Source organism: Hippocampus zosterae, chromosome 2 (genome assembly GCF_025434085.1).
Source record: "Hippocampus zosterae strain Florida chromosome 2, ASM2543408v3, whole genome shotgun sequence".
Classification (NCBI taxonomy): Eukaryota; Metazoa; Chordata; class Actinopteri; order Syngnathiformes; family Syngnathidae; genus Hippocampus; species Hippocampus zosterae.
The window spans coordinates 28,147,358-28,174,908 of NC_067452.1; the positions used below are offsets into that span (position 1 = coordinate 28,147,358).

A 27,551-nucleotide genomic window follows, 5' to 3' on the forward strand; every position below is an offset into this window, starting at 1 on the left:
TAATAATCTTTTTTTGTTTTGTTTTTTACAAAATCGACCTGCAATCTGATTGTTGTTTTTTCTGTAACACAGTTGCCATTTTGTTTTTGTATCCTAATGATGTCATGACTGTACATGTAAAATTCTATGACTCCCCAAGCCTGGATACTCAACTCAACTCAAATGTGTCACGTTCCATATTTGACAGCAGGGGGCAGGCGGTCTTGCTTGCCGCCTGCACACCTGCCACGCATTTGTAGGCGATTGCACCTGCTATATTTAGGCGCTCCGGCAGTCAACTCACTGCCGGAGTATTCCACGCCGTGCCATTGCTATTGTCTATTCCTTCTCGGTTAAAACATTGCCTTAAAGACTATTGACAATTGTTGCGTTCCTAGATATCCTCTCGTGAGTGATCATAGTATTTTGCCTATATTTTCTCCTTGCCGTTTTTTTCCGCAAGCGTTTTCTATAGCCTCGTTACGATTATTTCCTGGTTCTCTTTTTGACAAGCGTTTTCTGTTGTCCGTTTAGACGGGGATTTGGTGTTGTAACAAATATCATTTTTGTGACAAAGTTCCTTTCTGTGTCTGCTATTTCGGTGATCCACTTATCTCCAGTTTGTTGCGCACGAAGCGATTATTCTGTCGCTTCGGGCACAACGTGACAGAATGTATTTACAGAGCACTTTAAAACAACCACCGCTGTATACAAAGTGCTGTACATGGAGCAAATAATACCTTCTACTTCATCGTTTCGTCACAATAAAAGTGGAGTACAGAATGTGCAGAACATCTCGCTCACAGACACTTTCAGAAACTGACAGATAAAAGAAAATGTACTTGGTTGTTTAATTTCACATTTGATGGGTAGGCACTCCAGCGACTCAAATATTTGCATACAAACAATAATAAATCACATTTTTTACAAAAACTTCCAAGAACATTCCATTCTGCTACCCACAAACACATCCCACATGTTTTGGGAATTCAAAACCATCTATCTCTCCATCTTCTATATGACTGATCCTCACTTGGATCACGGGTGTGTTGTAACTTTTCGCAGCTGACTTCGGACACTTCGAAACCCATTGACAGAATTGACAAAAGTTTGAGGAAAGATTTGTTGGTTATGCATCCTTTCCATGTGGACAGCCGCAGTTTGTGTGCACAGAAGGTGTTTAAATGGCTGATCCAGAAAGGATTAACTTTACGGCTGAGGAAATGAAAGGAGCAGAAGTCACCTGCAGATGCAAATCCGCTCTGAATGAAGCTTAGGACGAGATACCAAATGATTCTGCAGCAGGTTAAGCCACATATTTGGCTGTCAGTCATGTGGAGGTGATGTGTTGAGGTGATGAAAATGGCTGACGCATGCAAACACGCGCGCCAGATTTAGGAAGGATTGTCATGGGCATTTCTTTACACAAATGAGGTAAACTAAAATAAATAGGCATGAATCTCCAAAATATATGTCTCAAAAGTAAACCCACTTCACAAAACACATAAGCCCAGGTTATTAAAGTTAGCGAAAACTAACAAAATAACTCAAATGAAATTCTTTCATTTCCCATGAATGAAAGAAAATAAATACGAAAGGGCTTTTAAAAAATGAAAACTAACTGAAACTAAGATTGAATTTTACAAAACCAACTGAAACTCACGAGGTTGTTTGGCCATACATTAAAAGGAAGGTTGAACAGAAATTTCGGAATCTGTGAGGATAATACTAAAGTCACCCACATTATGACGAAATATTAATGGAATTATTTGCTGAGCAAAAGAACGTTAATCAAACAGAAACGGACAAGTAAGGCCCCTTTTGACTGAATAACAGCTTTGCGCATCTTGATATTTTCTCAGCCAGCTTTATGATGATGTTTTATGACCTGGAATGACTTTTCAGTTCACAGCTGTGGATGATCAAGTGTTTGAATTTCTTGACCTCTTAATGTGTTTGAGACCGTGTGAATTTGAAAGTTTGACAAACTTTTGACTGGTACTAAAGAAATTAAAAAAAACAGCATGTGACTTTGTGTGAGAACAAAATAAGGCTGGTCCTGGCCGGCTGTAATGTTGGTGATGATATCATAGGACGCCGGGATGAGGAGACAACAAAATACTAAACTTTGAATAAAAATGCCTTTGATGATACACCACAAAACTCTGCAGGCCCGTTATGCACATTTTTTCAAAGTTTTGTAGAATTTGATTGAGTGGATATTTATAGAAACATCTTGGGACATGAACAAAGATGGAGTTGTGCTGACTGTTTGGATGTCGTCATGGTCGGCGCATGTGGCTGAATTCGGTTACCAATATGTCAGTGTTTAATTTGAAGCAGTGCAATTTTCCACCCAAAAATAACTCGACAGGAAAACAAAATGTCTTTGCCCAGGCAAGAATACACCAGTACCACACAGTACAGCACGTATCACGATCACAACACACACAGACACACGTTCATGACACATATTCTGTTTGTACTATAAATACCCATAACCAGTTCAAGCGTGAGGTGCTCAAACCTGTCCGACTTGCAACATCTGGCAATGATGTCCCTCATAATCCCTCATGTTCTCTTCAAAAATCTGCGTTGATCTAAAATCTAAAGTGCTGTGTTGCTGTCATCTATGGGACTCTGTTTGTCAGTGCAGTTGGATACCAGCTTGAAAATTCACTTCACTCGAGCGGCGACATTTGCTCGCCTCTCAAATTTCAGCTCGCATCACAAACTGAACAAACTGACCAAGTGATGACTCACAACGCAGAATCAGATTCAGAATCATCTTTATTGGCCAAGTATGTAGAACACACAAGGAGTTTGTCTCCGGTATAACACGCTGCACTAGTATCATCGTAAACAACAAAATCATTTTAGAGTAACCAGTAGTTTTGTAGTACCATTTTGTGGTGCAAGAAGAGTGACTATGTCAGTGACTGTTTAAGGAGTTAATGGCTAGAGGGAAGAAGCTGTTTAAGTGTCTACTGGATTTGGTGCGCATGGATCTGTACATACATCAGAACACCTGTAAGTTAGGGCATTTGTAAGTTCTGGTATTCCTATGTTGTTAAATTCATTCATTTTAGTTGCGCCCATTTGACAATGTGTGATTTTGACATGATCTTTACTGTATTCAACAAGATTGTGTGCCAATCGTGACATAGATAAGGAAGGTCATAGCAATTAGGAAGGTCAAGGCAATATAATGGCCAAGCTCAAATCACCTATCTCATCATGTGTGCAAAAACTGGGCATTATTATCTTTGTGAAAACAGAACACTTGAATCCTACATTACAATGTAAGTAATCCAAAAAACAACTCTTGAATTTGAAGTCATTGAGCGGTGCACCTAAAGAAGTGTCTGCATATCATTGCGATTTATAGATTCACATTGCTCTTTGCAAAGAGCGAGACGTGGTGTCTGGCAACCTTGGTGCAAATGACCTTGCTGCTGCAGCGTGACGCAGGCTGAATTTAAACATGGCCGTGACATTAGCCCGCCGACGCAACAACTCGCTTAATCACCGTACCAAACATGTGACACCGCATCGTTCGACACACATTAGTCGCCTCTCATTGGCTTTGTGGGGTTTGGTCATTAACACGGGTAATTCCATTCTCTTTGCCCGTTTGTGCGTGCAACCAACGGCGAAACAGGTAGCCAGCTTTGGGGAATAATAAATAGAGCACAGCTTCAGACAAAGAATGAGCAATCAGACATGCAGCGGTGGAAAGATCGAAGGGAACGGTGGACAGATGGATAGAAGTGATGACCGTGGCACAAAGCCATGCCCGGATGGGTTTGATGTGAAAGAACAAGCCCACCAAAAACCATTGGGATGAACGACAGTACAAAAACGATTGCAGCGGAGCCCACTTGCCGCTCCGTGGTTATTTTCCATTGCGTTCTAACTGAGACTACATGGACAGAAGCGAAGAAAACATGAAGACTTATGCAACTTTGCTTCCAGACTTCAGGCAACATGGAACAATGAAGCTTTTCTAGTATTTAAAAATGAAAGAGGGAGATTGCTACATTTGGAATTAGACAAAAAATATGGCAATGGCAACCTCGAACTGAAAGGTGGGACGTAAAAAGAAACGCAAAGACAGCCTGGAACCAAATACCTCCAGCGAGTGAGGCAAGTCCTAAGAAGCCAGCTCAATGGCAAGAATAACACCCGCGCAATAAACAGCTATGAGGCCGGCGACTAGTGAGTGTGAGAGCCACTGTCCAGGATGAAACATCCAAGCTCCATGAATACATCAAGGAGAAGGCTCCAACGGATGACGTACTCGGAGAAGGTCTCAGACAATGGGGAACAGAGGATGAGGCACTGGAAGAGGGACCATCATGGGAGGACAAGCCCCTACACGGGAAGTACCACCGGACCATAACCGAAGTGGCCGATCTCAAGAAGTCCTATCAGTGGCTAGAGAGGGCTGGCCTGAAGGACAGCACAGAGGCACACATCCTGGCTGCTCAGGAGCAGGCCCTGAGCACCAGAGCCATTGAGGCCCAGATATACCTACCACACCAGACAAGACCCAAGGTGTAGGTTGTGCAAAGAGGCACCTGAGACGATCCAACACATAACTGCAGGGTGTAAGATGCTGGCAGGGAAAGCCTACATGGAACGCCATAACCAGGTGGCTGGCATAGTCTACAGGAAACATCTGTGTGGAGTATGGACTAGAAAGCCCAAGGTCAAAATGGGAAACACCTCCGAAGGTGATGGAGAATGACAGAGCGAAGATCCTGTGGGACTTCCAGATCCAGACTGACAAGATGGTAATGGCGAACCAACCGGATATCGTGATCATAGATAAAGGGCAGAGGAAAGCCGTTGTGGTGGATGTAGCGGTCCCAAGTGATGGAAACATCAGGAAGAAGGAACATGAGAAACTCGAGAAATACCAAGGGCTCAGAGAGGAGCTGGAGAGAGCCTGGAAGGTAAAGGTGACAGTCGTGCCTGTGGTGGTCGGAGCACTCGGGGCAGTGACCCCCAAACTAGATGAGTGGTTGCAACAGATCCCGGGAACAACATCGGACATCTCAGTCCAGAAATGTGCAGTGCTGGGAACAGGAAGGATACTGCGCAGAACCCTCAAGCTTCCTGGCAACACTCATCGCAGTACAGCATACAGCCGTACACACTACTACACACTACCCAAAATGAGAATGAAACTGGTCCAGAAGGTTAGGGACCACTGCACTGATCTGAAAAAAAAAAAAGTAATTGACATCATCGATTGACTGACTTGAAATGTTTACTACAACCTGTTTCGTTGCTCAAAAGACCACAGCAGATATTTAAACCCCCAAATCTCTCAGTGTGCTCAAAAGTATGCCAATTGTCACCTGTTACTTGAACCATCTTTTCTAAAACCTTCCTTAGTCTTATGATTGAGCAACAGTTACAAGTGTTCGTGTGTCAAGGATGAAAACGACATTCATCAGACCTAACTCAACATATTCTTTTAGAGGAAAAGCACTTTTATTGAAAAATATTTTTTGTACGTCTATCATATTATAAATTAACTGAAATATCCTGCCCAATTCTTGCATGTATTGTTTGGGGTTATCTCAAGTGACTTAGATGTTTAAATTGAAGCCATGTATTGTTTGATTTATTTTCAGTCTTAACCATTTTGAGTCGCATATTGGTGGATAGCAAACAAAACATTAATTGTACCTTGATTCATTTTTTGTTTCCAGTCTCTTCGTACGGTTGCAATTAATAGCATGTATGAACACGTGGAACAAACCGGACCATATACAGCTCTTTTCTAATCATTCTTCAGATACAATTATTTTTGTCAAGTTTTGCATGATGGCAGAGGGCCAAAAAAAAAAAAAAGCAGGGAGGCAAAAATGAAACAATTTTGCCCCTTTCATGCACAATATAATGAACAAAAATAATGCCTTTATTCACAAGTTTTCCCCAACAAAACAGTTTTGCATCAATTACAAAATTACATAAATCTAAATCATTTGCTAATTTTTTTTTTTTTTTCTGGTTTACAGAGCAAATAATTCCCTTTCCAAACATTGAATGATTTTTCTGACAAAAATCCTGCATGCAAAAAAAAAGGGCATGTATCAGTTGCAATAAAATATTTTTTGACACAGTACATAACTTTTATCCAAAAGAACACTTGTGTATAATTCTGTATTCAAAGAGATCTTAAGATATTATTTCTGCTTTTAATGCCTGATACAAGGTTTCAAGATTCAGCAATTTCAGCTCTGCACATTCATAAAAATGTAAACAGGACATCTCTTTTAATGCTTATGTTATGTACGTAAGTTATGTGATTTTGTGAGTTTTATCGATGATGCATAACAGCTAGAGCCTCATCGGGCTTCACCTAAGGCCCACAGGTGTTTGAGAAAAGATTTTTGGTGCTGTTGAGGAAGAGTGGCAGCACAGAAGGGGGAAAAAAAGCAAATGGATGTTGTGTCCTCATTTATACAATGTATCATGCTTACACAAAGGATGAGTGCAACTCTTGTTCCTCCATAAATGGCCTCCTCTTTACCCGCAGCTCCTCATTTCGCCACCTCTAAATTGACAACACGAGTCCATCAGGAGTGCCAATGATCGCCGTCACATTGAGTTGCTGAAAAGATGCTTCTTATGGCAGGAGACCAAACACACTCTGCCAGTGGCCACCTCATTTTGAACAACAGGTTCTTCAGTTTAAATCATTGCCTGCATGTGTACTCCTGACACTGGAAACTCAGGAGTGCCCAAAGGCCACAATTGATTTTAAAAATGGACAAATGGCCAGGTCATTTTTAGCACAAAAAAGTCACTTTTTGTCTTACAAATAATGAATATGAATCAATGACTCACCTCCAGTTTTGCCTTTGCCTCAAATTAAAATTGAGACTGTTTTGCTTTTTCTTTTATATTAACGGTGTCCACTTGGGGTCACAAGGAAGTTTATTTCGAGTGCCTGCAGAAATGGTGCGGGATACATGAACTTGAATTCCATAGTGTATCGATTGGGGTCCAGGATATTCTGCTGACTTGAGGCAATTTGAGACTGCAAGGTGGTGCAGGAGAGCGCAGATGGGAGGCATCAGATGGTGGTGTGTAAATTGAGAATGGAGGTGATAAAAAGGAATAGAGAAGATAGAGCAGATGATCAAATGGTAGAAATTAAAAACTGTCGAGTGGCGAGGCCAGGTTGAGACAAGATGGGGGCATTTTTGATCAGTAAGTATAAGTATGGTTTTATCCTTAGAAAGAGCCCTGAGAATGCTGATGGAGAAGTAGAGGAAAATTCAAGAGAAGCTGAATTGTGTTTTGGTGGATTAGGAAAAAATGTGGAACTGTATGATGAAATCTGGATTTACAGAAATGTTTAAAGGGCGACATGGTGAGCGACTGGTTAGCACGTCCGCCTCACAGTGCAGAGTTCGATTCCCGCTCCAGCCTCCCCGTGCCTGCTTGGGTTTTCTATGGGTATTTCGCTTTCCTCCCACTTTCCAAAAACATGCATGGAAGGTGAATGGAGCACTCTAAATTGTGCCGTGTGTGAATATTTGTTCGTTTATGTGTGTCCTGATATTGTCTGGGTATCCCCTCGATGACGGCCAGGATAGGCTCCAGCACGCCCACGGCCCTTGGGAGGATAAGCGGATTACAAAATGGATGTTAGAAGAGATCAGGTCACATGAGAAGAAAGACAGTGGGAAAGGCGACCGCTGGAGTGGCAGAAAGAACACTTGAAGGTGAAGAAAGTCTACATCAAGGATTGAACCTGAGCCCCTTCTTGTTTGATATGGTGAGAGACAGGTTGACAGTGACAGATCGGGTCAGAAAGGCGTCTTCTATAGTGATGCTTGCAGATGACACCATGATCTGCAGTGAGAAGAGGGAGCAGGTGGAATATGCACTGGAGAGACAAGGAACGAAGGTTAGTTACAGCAAGACTGAGTACACGTGCGAATAAAAGCGAGTGCAATGAAAGGTTAAAAGAAGTCGAGGTGGAGACGGAACAGGAGTTGAAGCGCTCGGGATGAACTGTTGAAAGCAAAGTTGAGTGTGGAGGAGGTGAAGAAGAGAGATAAGGGAGAAGAAAGGAAAGGTTTATAGGACACTACGGAGATCATCCATATAGTTTGGAGACGTTGCAATGGAGGGATGAGAGCTCGTGGTGGTAGAGCTGAAAATGCTGAGATTCTCTGCGAGTGATGAGGATGGCCAGAATCAGGAATGAGATCATCAAAAGGACAGCACAGACTGGACGACTGTCATTGTATGTCACTGGCACAGGTAGTTTAACAAAGATCCATTCTTTGAGATTATTTTTTGTATGTTGATGTTTCGTGCACTTACTGTGGTCTTTGGAGGGAATGAGACATTACTTTCTCTTTCAGTAATGTCTTTTGAAACCTGATTGCATTCCGTACAAATGAAATATAAACAACCAGGTTTCACCTCAATGTGCCCCTCCGCACGTGTCTAATGCAGACTCGAAGCAAGATAAGGAGGCAAAACACCGCCGTCATGGCGGCATACGATTTTAAAACTATCTGCAAAGCCAAGGGCAAGTCTGGATTTGATGTGACTGACATGCCCCGTTTAAAATGGGGGTAGACCAGCAGGTTTATCTCAGCCATTCGGCGTCCACTCAGCCAGCAGTAGTAGACACCTGAAATGTAAAAACTCGGTAAAGGTATCTCATTTGAAGCAAACAAAAATTCACCCATCATTTTCAACCAGTCATCGCAGTGGGGTACACCCTGGACTGGTCGCAGGGCACATTTAGACAAACTTTCACACTCACATTCAGATCTATGGACAATTTAGAAGACTCAGTTAACCCAACATACATGTTAATTAATGGGCTTGCCACACATGCTGTTGGAAGACTGAATCTCCAAACTGTGAGTCAAGACATGCTAATCCCTCGTCCAACATGATTTGCAAAGGGGAAAAAAACATTCAAAGTCAAGTCTTCCAAATAGATTCAATAATGTAGTTTTCAAATATATTCCGTACCTGAATCCTCAAGTTGAGCAGGGGTGAAGACCAGATGATGCCCAGCATCAATATGAATCCTCTGAGACATGACGCCTGCATTCCTATCTACCAAACTCTGTGAACGATAAATGGGTTCGGATCCTCTGTCCCACGCCACGGCCATGTATGGCCGGGCCTCCGGGCAGCCGAGGGTCAGGATATGGTCTGCTGGGTGGTTTAGGTAAGAAACCTGCATCACCTGCTTCGTCATGGAATCAGAACTGCAACACAGAAAGAAGACAAACTGCAATAGTGTGAGTGTGTGAACAGCTACAGAACTTCCATCACCCATTATCTGATCCGTCAATCCCCACGAAGGTCGCGGGTGACCTGGAGCCTACCCCAGCCGTCTTCGGGCCATAGGTAGGGTACCCACCGAACTGGTTGCGAGCCAATCGCAGGGCACATATAGAGGAACAACCGTTGATATCCACAATCACAGTTAGGGACAATTTAGAGCATTCAATCAAAATACAACACATGTACCCTGTTGTTACATGGGGAGAACATGCAAACTCACCACAGGACGGCTGGGGCCAGATTTGAACCCACAACTTCTGCACTGTAAGACAGATGTGCTGACCAGTCACCACCATGCCGCCTATGATATCATTTTATTTTCTTATTTCACGATATACAGTGGGTGGTGTGGCCGAGTGTTAGAATGATGCTCTGCCGAATGGGAGATTGTGGGTTTGATCCCCGGCCCTTGTGACCATATTGAAGTGTCCTTGATATAATAAATCCCTGCATGCTCCAGATGCTGTGTTATCAGCTTGTGAACATGAAGTCAGTGTAAAGTGCCTTGAGTGCCTTCATAGGTGAAACAGCGCTATTCAAGCGAAAGACCATTTACCAAGACCATATTAATATTACAGAAGAAGGCATATTGAAGAGATGTTTGGCAAATGTAGTTTATTTTATTTCATTACACAATGCTAATGGCCTTTTTAAAATCTTGCACTGGACAAATATCCATCCATCCATCCATTTTGTGATCCGCTTTATCCTCACAAAGGTCGCGGGGTGTGCTGGAGCCAATCCCAGCTGTCTTCGGGCAGTAGGCGAGGAACACCCTGAACCGGTTGGCAGCCAATCGGAGGGCACACATAAATGAACAACCATCCCTGCTAACTGTCACACCTAGGGACACTTAGACTAGAGTGTTCCATTCACATGCCATGCATGTTTTGGGAATGGGGGAGGAAATCTTGAGTACCCGGAGAAAACACACGCAGGCACGGGGAGAACATGCAAACTCCACATAAGAAGGCCAGAGCTGGAATCGAACCCGGTACCTCTGCACCGTGATGTCGACGTGCTATCACTGGAACACCGGGCCACCTGGACTAATATAATAATAATAATAATAATAATAATAATAATAATAAATCAACCATCCATCCATTTTCTAATACGTTTATCCTCACGAGACCCGTGGGCATGCTGGAGCCTATTTTAGCTGTCTCTGGGCAGTAGTACACCCTGAACTGTGTTCGAAATTGCCCCACTGAAAATGTTTCTAGACCAGAATAGATTGCTGCCTTCCACAATCTGAATTTAAGAAAATAAAAAGGCGATTACATAAAAACAAAACAATTTTTCAATTGATCCCGGGGAGTAACCTGCAAACAATTCCTCCTTAAAATTAGAAAGTTGATCTTGAAATGAAGTGACTGACTCGCAACATCGCTCCGCAAAGAAAAATGTCGAGCCTTGCAACCAACTGCTCCTTTAAATCAGGTGTGCTCACCTGTTAACCGCAACAGTCATTTTAGCCGATTTGGAAGTGGGAGGCGCTTCCTTTGGACAAGTCACATTACAGCCTCTGACCTCCAGTCTGGCTCCAACTCTGTTTCCCTTCAGGTGGCTGAATGCCTGAGGCACCGCCCCTGAGCCGCAGGATGTCACAGTCCGGTTGAGCCGCCGCGTGTAACGGACGTGCAGGAACCGGGAGCGGACGTAGCAGAGCCCCACTCGGACCTGCTCACCTTGCATGCCACAGCGATCGCAATGTGACCATGGACGGAAAGCCGTGAACACTTGGTAGAGCGGCTGACCAGACCTTGGTCCTCTTATGTCTTTTATTGGGTTGCTCATACTTTCAGAAGTCAGCCTGGAAACAACAATGAAGAACCTGAATCACTGAGGGTGTATTTCTCCCCAAGAGCACTTCAGATCATTTGCATATCCGCATCTTTTTTTGTTCTATATATATTTTGTCCTTGTTTGCACCATTATTTTTCTCAACATGTATATTAGGAAGGCTTTGCGTGGTGGCGGGACAATATCAATACCCAGACAATTATCTCCAGCATGACTCCTAACCTTGACGTGAAGCTGAGCTCCTGCACCTCTTGGATGTCGAGATCGTAGGCATAGAAGTAGTCTCCCTTGGCTGACCCGCAGATATAGATACCCGAATCGTCAACAGCCGTTCGAAAGATCAGCAGGCTAAAGAGACGAATTGTGAAGCGACTCCGCAGGTCACCGCTGTGGGTAATTTGATTGGACTCCAGCAGCTTGTTCCCATTGTAATCGGTCAGGGCTCTGGTCTCTTCTGAGTCGGACTGGTGCTTCCTAAAGAACCAAACCACCGATTGGACCTGAAATACACACAATGGTCGAATTGTATTACAGCAAAGAATGTTACAATATTACAAAAATCATTCCATATGCAGGCAATATAGGTTCTATGATAACAGTTTGACCCCAAAATATCCATCCATCCATTGGACACATTTGAACCTACTACAGATTAAGCAGTTGATTGTATTCCACGTTGACAATCCACTCATACCAACATTCTTCACTGAATCACTAGATACTTGTTGTCACTGTCAATGGTCTCACCGCTTCAGGTTTGCAGTGGCAAGGCAGCTCCACCGTTGCTCCCGCCTGGTAGGCGGTGTTGAAGAAGATCAGGAATGCTGGACAGGCTTTTTTTGCAAACACATCCTGCTTGTCTTTGGGAGCCTCGTAGCTCCACGCCTCGGTGAAGAGGAGGAGGAGTAGGAGGATGAAGAGCGGAGACATGCACAGGCCTCTCTTGGAGAGGGTCAGGCTTCTTTTCAAGGGATCAAGACCCCTCAGTGTGAGTGGTGTCTCAAATTTAACAGCATCGTCTAGAAACAGTCAAGTCAGAAACTTCATGGACTCATTCTCTGGACTTGTTGTTGAGAGTTGAGACCATATATTAGTTCAAAAATATTTGAACAAATATTTGCGTTTGAAACAGATGCCCACTTATTGTACTGTACCTATATTTACATTTCATAACCAGCCTTCACTGCAACGACTCAGGTACTTGACGATGGCCCTCTTCTTAGTTGCATTTCAAGACTATAAATTGCACCGCTGACTGCTGTTTTATAGGTTATACAATATATTGCCAATGAACAGAACCTGCACAACCTTTTAATTTGGTTTGCAGATACAGTACATCAGGTAAAATGTAATTTAAGTGGCAGTCAAGTAAGATTAGGATTGTTGTCAGAACTTTTGCAGCTACACTATATCTGGATCAAATTATTGAGTAACGTGATTGAAGTAGTCGTCAGGTAAAATGATGCTAGTTACCATTAAAAAAAATCCCCAGGGAAATCCATTATATTTACAAGCTAGCTAACGTTTGAGCTCGTAGGACCAACGTGACTTTACGACAGTCCGGGACGCAGCTTAATAATGATGATCCAAGCGAGTGAGTACGCGTCTGCACGCGTCTCCTTAGCGCAAAGGAAACACTTGTTCTCCCCTATTCTACTTCTTGGACAACTCAAAATAATCGTTTGAACATACGACAATTTGACTTAAAACAGACAAAATAGTGCAAGTTTATGTTCGTAGAGGTATAAACTCATTGCATTATCGAGTACCGGTACTCCCATCGAAAGAAAAGGGGTTCAAAAGTAATACTTACATGGACTCTTTCCCCCCCCCTGACAGTCAGATAGACCACACAAGATGCGGAGGTATTCTATAAAATCTCCTACATCCGACTTTGTCGGTATTATGACGTCTGCCTGCGTGTCGTCATGACTACTCGTCGTTTACCGAGGACGTCATATTTCTATGTTTCTGTTTGCTGAGAATTGTATTCTGACTTTTTCAATAAAGATTTTTTTTAAAAAAAACGTCATACTTATGTGATTCTTTTTTTTTCTTCCTACAAAGATGCTATAATATGAAAAAAAGGCAACAGTCTTCAGTGCATCGTGTCTTATTTTAAAAGAGAGATTCTCCTGTTTCTGAACAGCTTTTATTTCTTCTTCTCAGATGAATTTAAATGACTTTATAAACCCCTGACTTTGATTTGAAAAAAACAAAACAAAAACAAATGTATGGATAGTTTTGTAACAGTCACAACAAATGGTAATATTTATTCATTTTCCGAATTTTCTTTTTGGTTATTAGGTAGGGAGTGTGCAAGTCGTCACTTGGAGTTCAGAGGTAAACAAAATGTGAAAAATAAAACCTGATGCTCATTTTTTTGGTTTTTACTCTACAGTTCTCAATGTGGGTTCTCGTTGTGTGCGCATTTGTCAGACAATCGGAGATCTAAAAATAAAATGGCGACTCACCATAACAACGTCATAAATGTACACGAAAATGTCCAACTCCATCAAACATGGTCTCATTACGTCGACAAGGGTCCAGTCAAAGTATTCCGGTAAAATAGTGTGTCCTTGCCCAGCTTCACATCCATAAAGCCACATTATCTGCAGCTGCAAATGTTACCAATATCTCTATTTTTGATGCATTTGCGATCGTAACTTCCCCTAGCATGAGCGGATTAGCCACGTGTTTTTTCGGCGTTTTTGGCAAAGTTGCCCTCAGCCTAAGGGGTTAAGCGAAGACTAAACTGTCCGCAGATTTGAATGTGAGTGTTACTGGTTGAATGTCTACATTACATGTGCCCTTCAATTGACTGTCTAACACAGGGATGGGCAAACTACGGCCCGTGGGCCGGATGCGGCCCGTTGGTCTTTTTAATCCGGCCCGCCGAAGATTGGTGCACGATTAAGGTTCGATTGCATTCATTTCGTTTGGACTTGTAATGACAGGTATTTCAACACCAGGTGGCGCAGTTACTTCAAGTTGCAGAGCACAGGGAGGAGGGGAAGATGAAGGAAGAGGGAGAGAGTAATGACCGTGGAAGGGAAGTCAAGTCAAGTCAAGTCAACAGTATTTATAGAGCACTTTCAAACAGCCATCGCTGCATACAAAGTGCTGTACATGGAGCGATTTAACATATACAATAAACAGTAAGACGAATCAGTAATAAGTAATAAGTAATAAGGCGGTAGAAAGCACCAAGCAGCAAAATCAAGAGCAAATCTAAGTCATGCTGAGTCAAACGCCAAAGAATACAAGTGAGTTTTGAGGAGGGCTTTAAAGATGGGCAGCGAGGAGGCTTGCCGAATGTTCAGTGGGAGGTCATTCCAGAGAGATGGACCAGCAACAGAAAAGGCTCGATCCCCTCTGAGCCTCAGTTTAGTTCTTGGTACGTCTAGCAAAGACTGGTCCACAGACCTGAGGCGCCGGGCAGGGGTGTAGGGGCGTATGAGCTCAGAGAGGTAAGGTGGCGCGAGATTATTCAGAGATTTGAAAACAAAGAGGAGGATCTTAAAAATAATTCTAAAATGAATGGGGAGCCAGTGAAGGGATGCCAAAGTAGGAGTTATATGCTCCCTCTTACGAGTACCAGTCAAGAGGCGAGCAGCGGCATTCTGTACCAGCTGAAGGCGCTTGATGGAGGACTGGCTGACTCCAAAGTACAGGGCGTTGCAGTAATCGAGCCGGGATGTGACAAAGGCATGAATTACTGTCTCAAAGTGTTCATGTGAGAGGAAAGGTTTTATTTTGGCCAGCTGTCTAAGGTGAAAGAAGCTGGATTTAACAACGGCACCAATTTGCCAATCGAGTTTGAAATCACTGTCCAGTTTAAGGCCCAAGTTTGAGACCGTTGATTTCAGATAAGGAGATAGGGGGCCCAAGTCTACAGGATGGAATGTACAAGGTCCACTGGGGCCAAACAATATCACCTCTGTCTTCTTTTCGTTGAACTTCAAGAAATTTTGTGCCATCCAGGTTTTGATTTCTTCCAGACAGGATAGGAGTGGCCTTAATGAGAAGGTGTCTTTCTTGCTCAGTGGGACATAAATCTGGCAGTCATCTGCATAGCAGTGGAAAGGAATACCATGTTTCCTTAAGATGGAACCCAATGGGAGCAGATACAGCGAGAACAGCAGAGGCCCCAGAATTGAGCCCTGTGGAACACCACATGACAGGGGAGCAGTGCGTGATTCAGAGCAGCCAAGGCTGACACAAAAGGTCCTGTCAGCTAGATAGGACCTAAACCAATCAAGAGCACTCCCGCCAATGCCCACCAAGTGCTGCAAACGAGTCAGCAGAATACTGTGATCCACTGTATCAAATGCTGCAGTTAAGTCCAATAAAACCAGACACACGTGGTCTCCAGAGTCATTTGCCAGGAGGATGTCATTAGAAACGCGTAACAGGGCTGACTCCGTGAAAGTGATATGTATCTGATTAAGCGAAGCGGGTAACAAAGTTCGAATCATTCAGGAGACGCCTGGAGTCGGAAAGACTCAAATCTACGAGACTTTGAAAAACAAGGACGCAATTCTTACTCAGTCCGATTCTGGCAATTTCCATGCTCAGAGTGAATTGCTTGTGGCTCGAGTAAATGAACATTTCCTAGAATGGTTTGATTGTTATCATGTTAAAAACTTTCCACAAACTGGACTGCTAATAAGAGTCGGAGAGCAGTCAAATGTGTAGAGCGTGAACAACAGGGGGCTCAGTACACATCCTTGAGGAGAACCGGTGCTGAGTGTGATGATGGAGGAGAATGTTACATTATTACTGGCATACAAAGACATGCGCTATCTTCTTTATTTTCTATTTCTATTTCTAACTTTTGGCCCGGCCCTCCACAATATTTTCTGCTTTTCATTTGCCCCCCACTCCCTTGGGAAAATAATTGCCCACCCCTGGTCTAACAGTAGCCTACAAAGTGCACCTGTCCTCTGGCCTGAAATCCGCTGGGATGGGCTTCATGTCACTTGCCTCCGAGTGAGGAAAATCGCTGCATAAAATTGATGGAGGAATGGATAATATATATACACTGTTTAAATGAAGCAAAACCAATATGTTTTTGTAAGGTATGATGCAATGAGTTAAATATGGATTTCTAATTTTTGGACCAAATGTTGGGGCCGCCATTGCATAAAAACCCTCATCATCATCCCTCAATTGAATAAAGAAGAGTGCTGTAGTGAAAAAGCCTAACCATCATCCCTCATTTGAATAAACAAGAGTGCTGTAGTGAACACAAATGCAACGGGCTCAGTAATAGCATCCTTCAGCGTCTGAGGACAAATGTAGCAAAAGCATTTCATATAATTGCATTGGTGTCAGTCTTCCACGTGGGTATGTCGCTCTGCTCACATGTCCAGCACACAAATTGCTTCTTAATTGGGTTTGGAGGTAACTGTGGTGACCTTCAGTGGTGGCATTGATTTCAAGAAGCACAACGGCAGAGCACAGTTTTTTTTTTTTTTTTGCAATACAATCCATAGAGGGCAGACACACAGCAGCCCCTGCTGTCACGTCGCGTGCTCGCCAGCAGGTGGCGGGTTTTTCCCTCCGCCTGTTCGGCACACCTGCCCGTTATTTCGGGCTGATTACCTGCCTTTATTAGGCGACTCCGGCAGTCACCTCACTGCCGGAGAATTCCTTACCGTGCCATTGCTCTCTATTTGCTATTCTCGTCGTTTGACAATTTCTCGCTGCCCTATTGCCTTATGGCCTCAATCTTCGCGTACTTCTTATTGTGATCATATTGTTATCTCGGTAGTTCCTCGCCCTTTATCGTTTCGCGAGCGTTTTCGGTTGTCTTCCTTATTTTTCCCTGGTCCTTATTTGACCAGCGTTTTCTGTTACCGTTTTCCCTGTTCGGGCTCCTTTTGTTCTTTATTAAAACCCCTTTGTTCTCACAAGATCTTTTCGTTGTCTGCTTCTCCGGGGATCCACCTCGTTTTTTCTGTTGTGCACGAGGCGATTTCTCATCGCCTCGGGCTCAACGTGACAGAATTCTCCGGCCACCATGGATCCCGCAGACGTCGAAAAGATCTTGTCCGCTCTTGCTCGGCAAGAGCAGCAAATGAGCCAGCACAGCCAAACCCTTACGGAACTCCGCGGCGCGGTCTCCATGCTGGCTCACCGGTTCGAGGATTTCGAACCTCGCTTGAAACGGGTGGAGGAACGAAGACACCCTTCCGATCTTCGTCCTACCACTCCGGAGGCGCCCCCCTCGTACCCCACTGTATCGAGGGAGCCCTCGCTTCCACATCCCCCGCGTTACGGGGGTGAGCACGGGCAGTGTGGACACTTTTTACACAACTGCTCGCTCGTTTTTGACCAACAGCCGTCCTCCTATGCCACTGACGCCGCCAAGGTGGCTTATATCATGAGTCTCTTGACAGGTCCGGCGGCATCGTGGGCAATCGCGACCAGCGACGCCAAGCCGAATCTCCGCACCTCCTATCCTGACTTCGTGGCAGCCTTCCGTCGGGTGTTCCACCATCCCGTGCGGGGCAGAGAGGCGGAGGGGCGGCTGCTCGCCCTGCAGCAGGGCAGGCGTTCGGTCGCTGACTACTCCATCGAGTTCCGGATCCTGGCCGCGCAGAGCGGGTACGACGATCGGGCCCTGTGTGGACTGTTTCGCCGGGGTCTCAACACGCAGCTCAAGGACGAGCTGGCTACTCGCGATCACAGCACGGACTTGGAGGAGCTGATCGACCTCTCCCTCCTTATGGACAATCGCCTGAGGGAACGGGGTCGGGAGCGAGGAGGTGATCGGTACCCGTCTCGACGTCTCCCGTACCGTGAGGAATATCGGGGGCACGGCGAGCACTCCCGGGGCCGGGAGACAGCATCCGCGGAGGAGCCGATGCAGTTGGGCGGCAAAGACGGTGGCGCGGAGGAAGGAAGGCGCCGTCGCCGGGACCATGCTACACCTGACGGCGCACAACCACCCTCCCGCGCCACAACCAGCTATCCGGGATCGTCTTTCCACGCTCCTCCCGATTACTGTGAGTCACGACCTCGCGCGTCACCCTCCGAGTCTAGGCGAGTCGATAAGCGACCAGGACACCCCAATAGACTCGAGCTCGAGGCGGAGGTATTCGGCGAGTCCCGGTCAAGACGGGTTCGGGCCCTGGTAGACTCAGGGGCAGATGACTGTTTGATGGACACTAATCTCGCGTCCGAACTCGGGTGCTTCTTAGAGGAGTTGGTTGTTGCGAAGCGGGTGCGTGATCTGGATGGGCGTCTCCTGGCGGTAGTAACACATCGAACGGAGCCGCTAAAACTTGTGTTATCCGGTAATCATATTGAGCATCGCCGTTTTTATGTTATGCGGTCCCGGAACGCCCCGATCATCCTCGGATTACCCTGGCTGCAGACGCATAACCCGGTGATCTCATGGGCGCGCCCCGCTATCGATAGTTGGAGCGATTATTGCTACCAGCACTGCCTACAGTCTGCCGTCGGGAGGCACGAACGCGTTACTCCCCCCGAGGAGATCTGCCTTGACGGAGTGCCGGAGTGCTATCGGGATCTTAAGGAGGTTTTTAGCGAGGATCGCGCGCGCTCCTTGCCCCCACACCGCCCCTACGATTGCGCGATAGACCTGCAGGCGGGCGCCCCGTTGCCGACCTCGCGGCTGTATCAGGTATCCCGGCCCGAGCGTGAGGCGTTAACAGAATATATAAACAGCTCGCTCGCTGCAGGTCTCATCAGACCTTCGCGCTCACCGTTAGGGGCGGGTTTTTTCTTCGTGGGGAAGAAGGATAAGTCCCTACGGCCCTGCGTGGACTATCGGGGGTTGAACGAAATTACCATAAAGAACAAATACCCCTTACCCCTGATAGACTCCGCCTTCGCTCCACTGCAATCTGCCACCGTATTCTCCAAACTCGATCTACGTAGCGCTTACCATCTGGTCCGTATTCGTGAGGGAGACGAGTGGAAAACAGCATTTAAGACCCCCCTGGGCCATTTCGAATATCTTGTGATGCCTTTTGGTCTCACTAACGCACCTGCCGTCTTCCAGAACCTCATCAATGACGTGCTCCGGGACATGATCAACATCTTCTGTTTCGTTTATCTTGACGATATTTTAATTTTTTCTCGTTCACTGCATGAGCACCGGCGACATGTTCGGCTGGTGCTACAACGTTTGCTCGAGAACCGGCTCTTCGTCAAGGCAGAGAAGTGTGAGTTCCATGTTCCCGTCATCTCCTTCCTGGGGTTCATTATAGAACAGGGCAAGCTACGGGCGGACCCCATTAAGACCCGTGCGGTCACTAACTGGCCGGTCCCGTCCAACCGCAAGGAACTGCAGCGTTTCTTGGGGTTCGCCAACTTCTATAGACGCTTTATCCGGGGTTACAGCCAGATGGCGCTTCCCCTAACCCGCCTTACCTCGGTCAAGATCCCTTTTAAGTGGGACCCTGCCGCGGATGCGGCGTTCGCGCGTCTTAAGGCGGCGTTCACTAGTCCCCCGGTTCTGCAACATCCTGACCCTGACCACCCTTTCGTCGTAGAGGTGGACGCCTCGGATTCAGGGGTGGGTGCGGTGCTGTCCCAACGCTCCCCAGTCGACCAGAAGCTGCACCCCTGCGCCTTCTTCTCCCGTCGACTCAGTGCCGCCGAGTCCAACTACGACGTGGGCAACCGGGAACTGTTGGCTGTGGTAACCGCCTTACAGGAGTGGCGGCACTGGCTCGAGGGGGCTAAGGAACCCTTTACTGTTTACACCGATCATAAGAACCTTGCATATCTCCGCTCCGCAAAAAGACTTAACGCCCGTCAGGCCCGGTGGGCCCTCTTCCTCACCAGGTTCGACTTCGTCCTCACCTACTCCCCCGGGTCTAAGAACACTAAGCCTGACGCCCTTTCCCGGCTCCACGAACCTGCGGGGAGGGACCGTTCCCCGGAGACCATCCTCCCGACCCAGTGCATAGTGGGGGCCGTCCAGTGGGAGGTTGAGCAGCGGGTCCAGTCCGCCCTGGTGGGGGTGCAGGTGCCGGCAGGGTGCCCAGCGGGGAGGCTGTTCGTGCCTCCTGCCCTTCGTTCGGAGGTCCTGCAGTGGGGTCACGGATCCAAGGTGGCGTGTCATCCCGGGGTGAACCGGACTGTGCAGCTCGTCACCCAGCGTTTCTGGTGGCCGGAGCTCCGCCACGACACGACGGAGTTCGTCAAGGCCTGCACCTCCTGCGCCTGCGGCAAGTCGTCACATCAACCTCCGGCAGGACTGCTCCAGCCGCTGCCCATTCCTCCCCGCCCGTGGTCTCACATCGCTGTGGACTTCGTCACGGGCCTACCGCCTTCCCGGGGCCGGACGGTCGTGCTTACGATCGTGGACCGCTTCTCCAAGGCCGCTCACTTTGTGCCCTTGTCCAGGTTGCCGTCGGCGCTGGAGACCGCCAACCTCCTCATCCAGCACGTCTTCCGTCTCCACGGCATTCCGGCGGACATCGTATCGGATCGGGGGCCCCAGTTTGTGTCCCGCGTCTGGAAGCGGTTCTGCCGGTCCCTCGGAGCTACGGCCAGCCTGACCTCGGGATACCACCCTCAGTCCAATGGACAGGCTGAGCGCGCCAACCAGGATCTGGGGGCAGCCCTCCGCTGTGTTTGTCTCCACCGTCCGGCATCCTGGGCCGACCACCTGCCCTGGGTGGAATATGCCCACAACACTCTCGTCTCCTCCGCTACAGGCAGGTCGCCGTTCATGACGGCCTACGGTTACCAGCCACCGCTGTTCCCGTCCCAGGAGGGGCAGGTGGAGGTCCCTTCCGTGCAGCGCCACCTTAAGCGGGCCCATCACGTGTGGAGGGAGGCCCGGGCTGCGTTGTCCCGCACTGCGTCCCGGAACCGGCAGATCGCTGATCGTCGTCGGCGCCCGGCACCCTCATATGCGGTGGGAGAGAAGGTGTGGCTGGCTACGAGGGATCTTCGCCTGGCCGGCTCGTCTGCCAAACTGGGGCCCCGATTCGCTGGCCCGTTCGAGGTCGAGGCCGTCATCAGCCCCGTCGCGGTCAGGCTCCGGCTGCCGGCCTCCATGAAGGTCCACCCCGTGTTCCACGTCTCCCTGCTCAAGCCTGTGTCTTCCAGCGCCTTGGCGCCCCCTCCCGCTCCGCCGCCGCCCCCGCGGGTGGTCGACGGGGACCCGGTGTACACGGTTCGTGCCATCCTGGACTCTCAGCGCAGGGGCAAGGGCTTCCAGTACCTGGTCGATTGGGAGGGCTACGGGCCGGAGGAGCGGCAATGGGTGCCTCGCTCCTGGATCCTTGACCCGTCCCTTCTGCGCGACTTCCACACTGCTCATCCGTCCAAGCCGGGTAGTCCGCCGGGAGGCGTCCATTGAGGGGGGGGTACTGTCACGTCGCGTGCTCGCCAGCAGGTGGCGGGTTTTTCCCTCCGCCTGTTCGGCACACCTGCCCGTTATTTCGGGCTGATTACCTGCCTTTATTAGGCGACTCCGGCAGTCACCTCACTGCCGGAGAATTCCTTACCGTGCCATTGCTCTCTATTTGCTATTCTCGTCGTTTGACAATTTCTCGCTGCCCTATTGCCTTACGGCCTCAATCTTCGCGTACTTGTTATTGTGATCATATTGTTATCTCGGTAGTTCCTCGCCCTTTATCGTTTCGCGAGCGTTTTCGGTTGTCTTCCTTATTTTTCCCTGGTCCTTATTTGACCAGCGTTTTCTGTTACCGTTTTCCCTGTTCGGGCTCCTTTTGTTCTTTATTAAAACCCCTTTGTTCTCACAAGATCTTTTCGTTGTCTGCTTCTCCGGGGATCCACCTCGTTTTTTCTGTTGTGCACGAGGCGATTTCTCATCGCCTCGGGCTCAACGTGACACCTGCGACTTGTCATGTGTCTTGCCCTGTTTTTACCTTGCAACAAGATTAATAGTAGGCCATTCCATACACAGTCCGTATGATTGAACTTGGTTGCACGTAATCCTTTTATGAATACGAGTGTGCTTTGTTTTTATTGTTATAGAACAGTGGTTCTTAACCTTGTTCGAGGTAACGAACCCAACCAGTTCATATGCACGTTCACCGAACCCTTCATTAGTGAAAAAATAGGATTCTTTTCCAAAGTCAAGACATAAAAAACTCATTTATTAAAAATAGAAAAAAAGATCAGAAAATGTCAAGACATAAGTATAGTTTAAAAAAATTGTATGGCAGAGGCTTCGTGGAACGCCTCTGACCGATTCAGCGAACCCCTAGGGTTCGATTGAACACAGGTTAAGAACCACTGTTATAGAGTATCACGGCTGCATGGTGATAGAGTGGTTAGGGTCTCTGTCTCACACGTGAGAGTCCTCGGCTTCAAATTTTGGCTCAGGCTCTGTGTACAGTTAGCCTGTTATTCCAGTACGGTACTTGCGTGGGATCTCTCTCGGGACCCAGATTCACATCAAAAACATGCAGCTTAGGCTAATTGAGGACTCTTAATTCTCTATATGTGTGTATGTGAATGTTTTTTGTGTGTATACTGTACACCCTGTGATTGGCTGAGGAAGAGCACCTGGCCTCAGTAAAAGCAGTGATGTTTGATAAGGTTCATGGCTGGGAGACCCAACTCCTCTGGAGTCGAATATAAAGAACCGAAAATAGACGTGCCTATTCAGTGTTTTAATTTTGCTTTCCATTGAAACATTTGTTGTTTATCCATCCATCTTCCTAACCGCTTGATCCTCACTAGGGTCGCGGGGGGTGCTGGAGCCTATCCCAGCTGTCTCCGGGCAGTAGGCGGGGGACACCCTGAATCGGTTGCCAGCCAATCGCAGGGCACACAGAGACGAACAACCATTCACAATCACACTCACACCTAGGGACAATTTAGAGTGTTCAAACAGCCTGCCGTGCATATTTTTGGAATGTGGGAGGAAACCGGAGCACCCGGAGAAAACCCACGCAGGCCCGGGGAGAACATGCAAACTCCACACAGGAAGGCCGGAGCTGGAATCGAACCCGGTACCTCTGCACTGTGAAGCCGACGTGCTAACCACTGGACTACCGGGCCGTCCGTTTGTTGTTTATCTCCCACAAAATAGTAATTGTGGGTTTAACACCTTCCTGTTGTGCTTTGTGCTGTTCTTTTCGTGAATGCAGTCTCTCATCTCTCATCTCATCTTCCGTACCGCATGATCCTCACTTGGGTCGCGGGGGGTGCTGGAGCCCATCCCAGCCGTCTCCGGGCAGTAGGCGGGGGACACCCTGAATCGGTTGCCAGCCAATCGCAGGGCACACAGAAACGAACAACCATTCGCACTCACACTCACACCTAGGGACAATTTAGAGTGTTCAATCAGCCTGCCATGCATATTTTTGGAATGTGGGAGGAAACCGGAGCACCCGGAGAAAACCCACGCAGGCCCGGGGAGAACATGCAAACTCCACACAGGGAGGCCGGAGCTGGAATCGAACCCGGTACCTCTGCACTGTGAAGCCGATGTGCTAACCACTGGACTACCAGGCCGCCCTGTGAATGCAGTTTGTACTCTTATTTTAGTGACCTTTTCCGTTTCAATTTTTCAAGTTAATTCAAGCTATTGCTTGAAAAATGACGCTCAGCATTCCCGATGTGATTCAAAATAGCCACAGTATTTTATTGTCTTTCAAGTTAAAAACTAGAAAGAGTATTGTTGGTTATTAACGTGCGTCATCATATTTTTGGAGGACGAAGAAGGGCTTGAGTTTGGGTTTTTCAGTGTTGTGATGGCACATAATGTTCTCATCCCAAAAAATATTTAATTTAATAACTCCCATATCCACCACTGATGCCCGCCTGTTGTTAATGGAGGTCACACAGGTTCACTATGCAGCTGTGGAGATTTGTTGAGGGCGGAGGCATCAATATTGTTCTAAGACCCTGTCCCTATTAATGTTGTTGATGTCCTTCCAAAGTGGAACAACCCAATGGAGAACAGCAACAAATTTCTGTGCTGTTTTTTTTCTTTAAAAAAATCATCTAAGCACAGCATCGTTATTCCTCAACAACATGTTTTGAGGTGGAATATTATAACTGTACTACAACAATAAACATTGTTTCATTAATAGAGCGTGTCCCTGAAAATGTCAATGAGAGTGATTTGAATCTATGTTTCTCATTTCGACACCTCGTGTTGGATCGGTCCAAGGTCTCTTGTAAAGAGAAACCCCTGCACTCAATCACATTTGAGAGAGGGACAAGTTTAACATTTTGTTGCCAGAATAGAACATGATGAATCAGTATTACTGTTCTGAAAAAATTGTATATAGTTTCTCCAGCTTTGCAATTATAGCAGCTTCCACTTTCCTGTAAAGTTTTTCTCCAAGATCTTGGAGTACATCTGGTGGAATGTTCAATGTTAGACCTGAATCTCAAATTCAAGGAGTGACATGTCACTACTGACACCTTGATCTTGGTCAGATGTATGACATAACCTGGAGTGAAATATAACATTATGGAATAAAACCCATGATTCAAACCACAGACATTAAGACCCCAAAGCTCTTAACCATGCATGGAGCATTCCATCCCAAATCCAGCACCCTGAGACTGTACGCAAGCAGAAAGGAAGGAGGCCGGGGACTAGTGAGTGTAAGAACCACTGTCCAGGATGAAACATCCAAACTCCATGAATACATCAAGGAGAAGGCTCCAACGGATGACGTACTCAGAGAAGGTCTCAGACAATGGGGAACAGAGGATGAGGAGCTGCAAGAGGGACCATCATGGGAGGACAAGCTCCTACACGGGAAGTACCACCGGACCATAACCGAAGTGGCTGATCTCAAGAAGTCCTATCAGTGGCTAGAGAGGGCTGGCCTGAAGGACAGCACAGAGGCACTCATCCTGGCTGCTCAGGAGCAGGCCCTAAGCACCAGAGCCATTGAGGCCCAGATATACCACACCAGACAATACCCAAGGTGTAGGTTGTGCAAAGAGGCACCTGAGACGATCCAACACATAACTGCAGGGTGTAAGATGCTGGCAGGGAAAGCCTACATGGAACGCCATAACCAGGTGCCTGGCATAGTCTACCGAAACATCTGTGCAGAGTATGGACTGGAAACCCCAAGGTCAAAATGGGAAACACCTCCGAAGGTGGTGGAGAATGACCGAGCGAAGATCCTGTGGGACTTCCAGATCCAGACTGACAAGATGGTAATGGCGAACCAACCAGATATCGTGATCATAGATAAAGGACAGAGGAAAGCCGTTGTAGTGGATGTAGCGGTCCCAAGTGATGGAAACATCAGGAAGAAGGAACATGAGAAACTCGAGAAATACCAAGGGCTCAGAGAGGAGCTGGAGAGAGCCTGGAAGGTAAAGGTGACAGTCGTACCTGTGGTGGTCGGAGCACTCGGGGCAGTGACCCCCAAACTAGATGAGTGGTTGCAACAGATCCCGGGAACAACATCGGACATCTCAGTCCAGAAATGTGCAGTGCTGGGAACAGCAAGGATACTGCGCAGAACCCTCAAGCTTCCTGGCCTCTGGTAGAGGACCCGAGCTGAATGAGGGACAGAAACCACCCGAGGGGTGAGACGAGGATTTTTATTTTTATATAAATATTGACTGTATTTACATTTATCTCTCCGAAAGAAAAAAATCATTAACATTGTGAAATAAAAGCAAATCTAAATTTAATGGCGCCGAACTGCAGTCAAACAACATGGGTAATCAATTATTTATGGATTTAAGGTGGAGTATGGTGCAAAACAAGACTGCAGATGACAAGAAAAAGTGTGATTTTGCTGCTCTCCCATTATTATTACTCCCCCTTTATCAGTTTGTACTCCTGTTGTTCTGTTTTCCCAAACCAGACCAGTTGCTTGTGCAGCAATGTCGGGTTGGTTGCCCCAGTGTGAGAACGAAAAAAAAAAATAGTTCCTCTTCAGGTTCAAGTGGTGCATCACACAGGATGACCTCAAGGGTGTCAATGAGATGCCTTGCTATTTGCATGTCGGTCACAGTACATCTGTTTTCAGATTTTAAAAAACAGCTCTGTTGAAGCGGCGACAAACACACTATGTGATGAATTCCGTGTTTTGCATTCTAAAAAGTGGTATTTGACGACATTTAATAAGCTGCCCGTTGTGGGGGACAATGATGTTTAGTGACCTCACATCCATTGTGTTGACCTTCAAAGCTGTAACCTTTTTTAGATTCTCATTTTCTTTCAGAACTGACACCAGGAGCCCTCTGAAAAGGTCAGGACTTTATTTTTTAAGTCTCAGGTAATTTTTCTTCACTAACTTTCTATTAGGTTTTCCGCACATTTATCAGCCCTTTCTTTTCTTGAAATTCAACGAAAAGAAGAGTGAGGTGATATTGTTTGGTCCCAGTGGCCCTTGTACATTCCATCCTGTAGACTTGGGCCCCCTGTCTCCTTATCTTAAGTCAACAGTCTCATACTTGGGCCTTAAACTGGACAGTGATTTCAAACTTGATCGGCAAATTGGTGCCGTTGTTAAATCCAGCTTCTTTCACCTTAGACAGCTGGCCAAAATAAAACCTCTCCTCTCACTTGAACACTTTGAGACAGTAATTCATGCCGTTGTCACATCCCGGCTGGATTACTGCAATGCCTTGTACTTTGGAGTCAGCCAGTCCTCCATTAAGCGCCTTCAGCTGGTCCAGAATGCCGCTGCTTGCCTCTTGACTGGTACTCGTAAGAGGGAGCATATAACTCCTACTCTGGCATCCCTTCACTGGCTCCCCATTCATTTTAGAGTTATTTTCAAGATCCTCCTCTTTGTTTTCAAATCTCTGAATAATCTCGCGCCACCTTACCTCTCTGAGCTCATCCGCCCCTACACACCTGCCCGGCGCCTCAGGTCTGTGGACCAGTCTTTGTTAGAAGTACCAAGAACTAAACTGAGGCTCAGAGGGGATGGAGCCTTTTCTGTTGCTGGTCCCTCTCTCTGGAATGACCTCCCACTGAACATTCGGCAAGCCTCTTCGCTGCCCATCTTTAAAGCCCTCCTCAAAACTCACTTGTATTCTTTGGCGTTCGACTCAGCATGACTTAGATTTGTTCTTGATTTTACTGCTTGGTGCTTTCTACCGCCTTTATTATCGATTTGTCTTACTGTTTATTGTGCATCTTAAATTGCTCCATGTACAGCACTTTGTATGCAGCGATGGCTGTTTGAAAGTGCTCTATAAATACTGTTGACTTGACTTGACTTTCAGGCAGACAGATGTGGAGCCTTGTTAATAGTACTTTAGAAACCACGTATTTTAATAAACTTGGGTAGATAATTCCAAGACAATACTCGTCTTAAAATGTCCCTTTTTTCCCCAAATGTCTTTGCAGGAACTTTAAAGTGGAAGCAATGGCTCATTTTTTAAAGACCTCTGTAAAGACTATTGCTATCAATATCTATCGAAGGTGGCACAGTAGTCCAGTTCTTAGCATGTCCACCTCACAG

General features: G+C 46.7%; 1 protein-coding gene across 1 annotated transcript; it reads right to left on the reverse strand.

The window, feature by feature from the left end:
* Positions 1-7,435: 7,435 nt before the first annotated feature.
* Positions 7,436-13,072, reverse strand: LOC127596700 (Ig-like V-type domain-containing protein FAM187A). Its single transcript, XM_052059511.1, has 5 exons — positions 11,875-13,072; positions 11,350-11,627; positions 10,775-11,137; positions 9,001-9,242; positions 7,436-8,650 (listed from the first exon to the last, which is right to left on the reverse strand). The coding sequence occupies exons 1-5, from the start codon at positions 12,055-12,057 to the stop codon at positions 8,433-8,435; spliced, it is 1,284 nt and encodes a 427-aa protein (XP_051915471.1). The 5' UTR covers positions 12,058-13,072; the 3' UTR covers positions 7,436-8,432.
* Between the last annotated feature and the right edge of the window lie 14,479 nt (positions 13,073-27,551).

What these genes read in the sequence shown, in the direction of transcription:
- LOC127596700 (XM_052059511.1), bottom strand. Translation starts at nt 12,057, where the DNA reads ATGTCTCCGCTCTTCATCCTCCTACTCCTCCTCCTCTTCACCGAGGCG. An exon ending in ATGACTGTTGCGGTTAACAG is followed by an intron (nt 9,243 to 10,774) that starts GTGAGCACACCT and finishes TCTGTGTTGCAG; the next exon opens with TTCTGATTCCATGACGAAGC. An exon ending in TGCTCAACTTGAGGATTCAG is followed by an intron (nt 8,651 to 9,000) that starts GTACGGAATATA and finishes TTTACATTTCAG; the next exon opens with GTGTCTACTACTGCTGGCTG.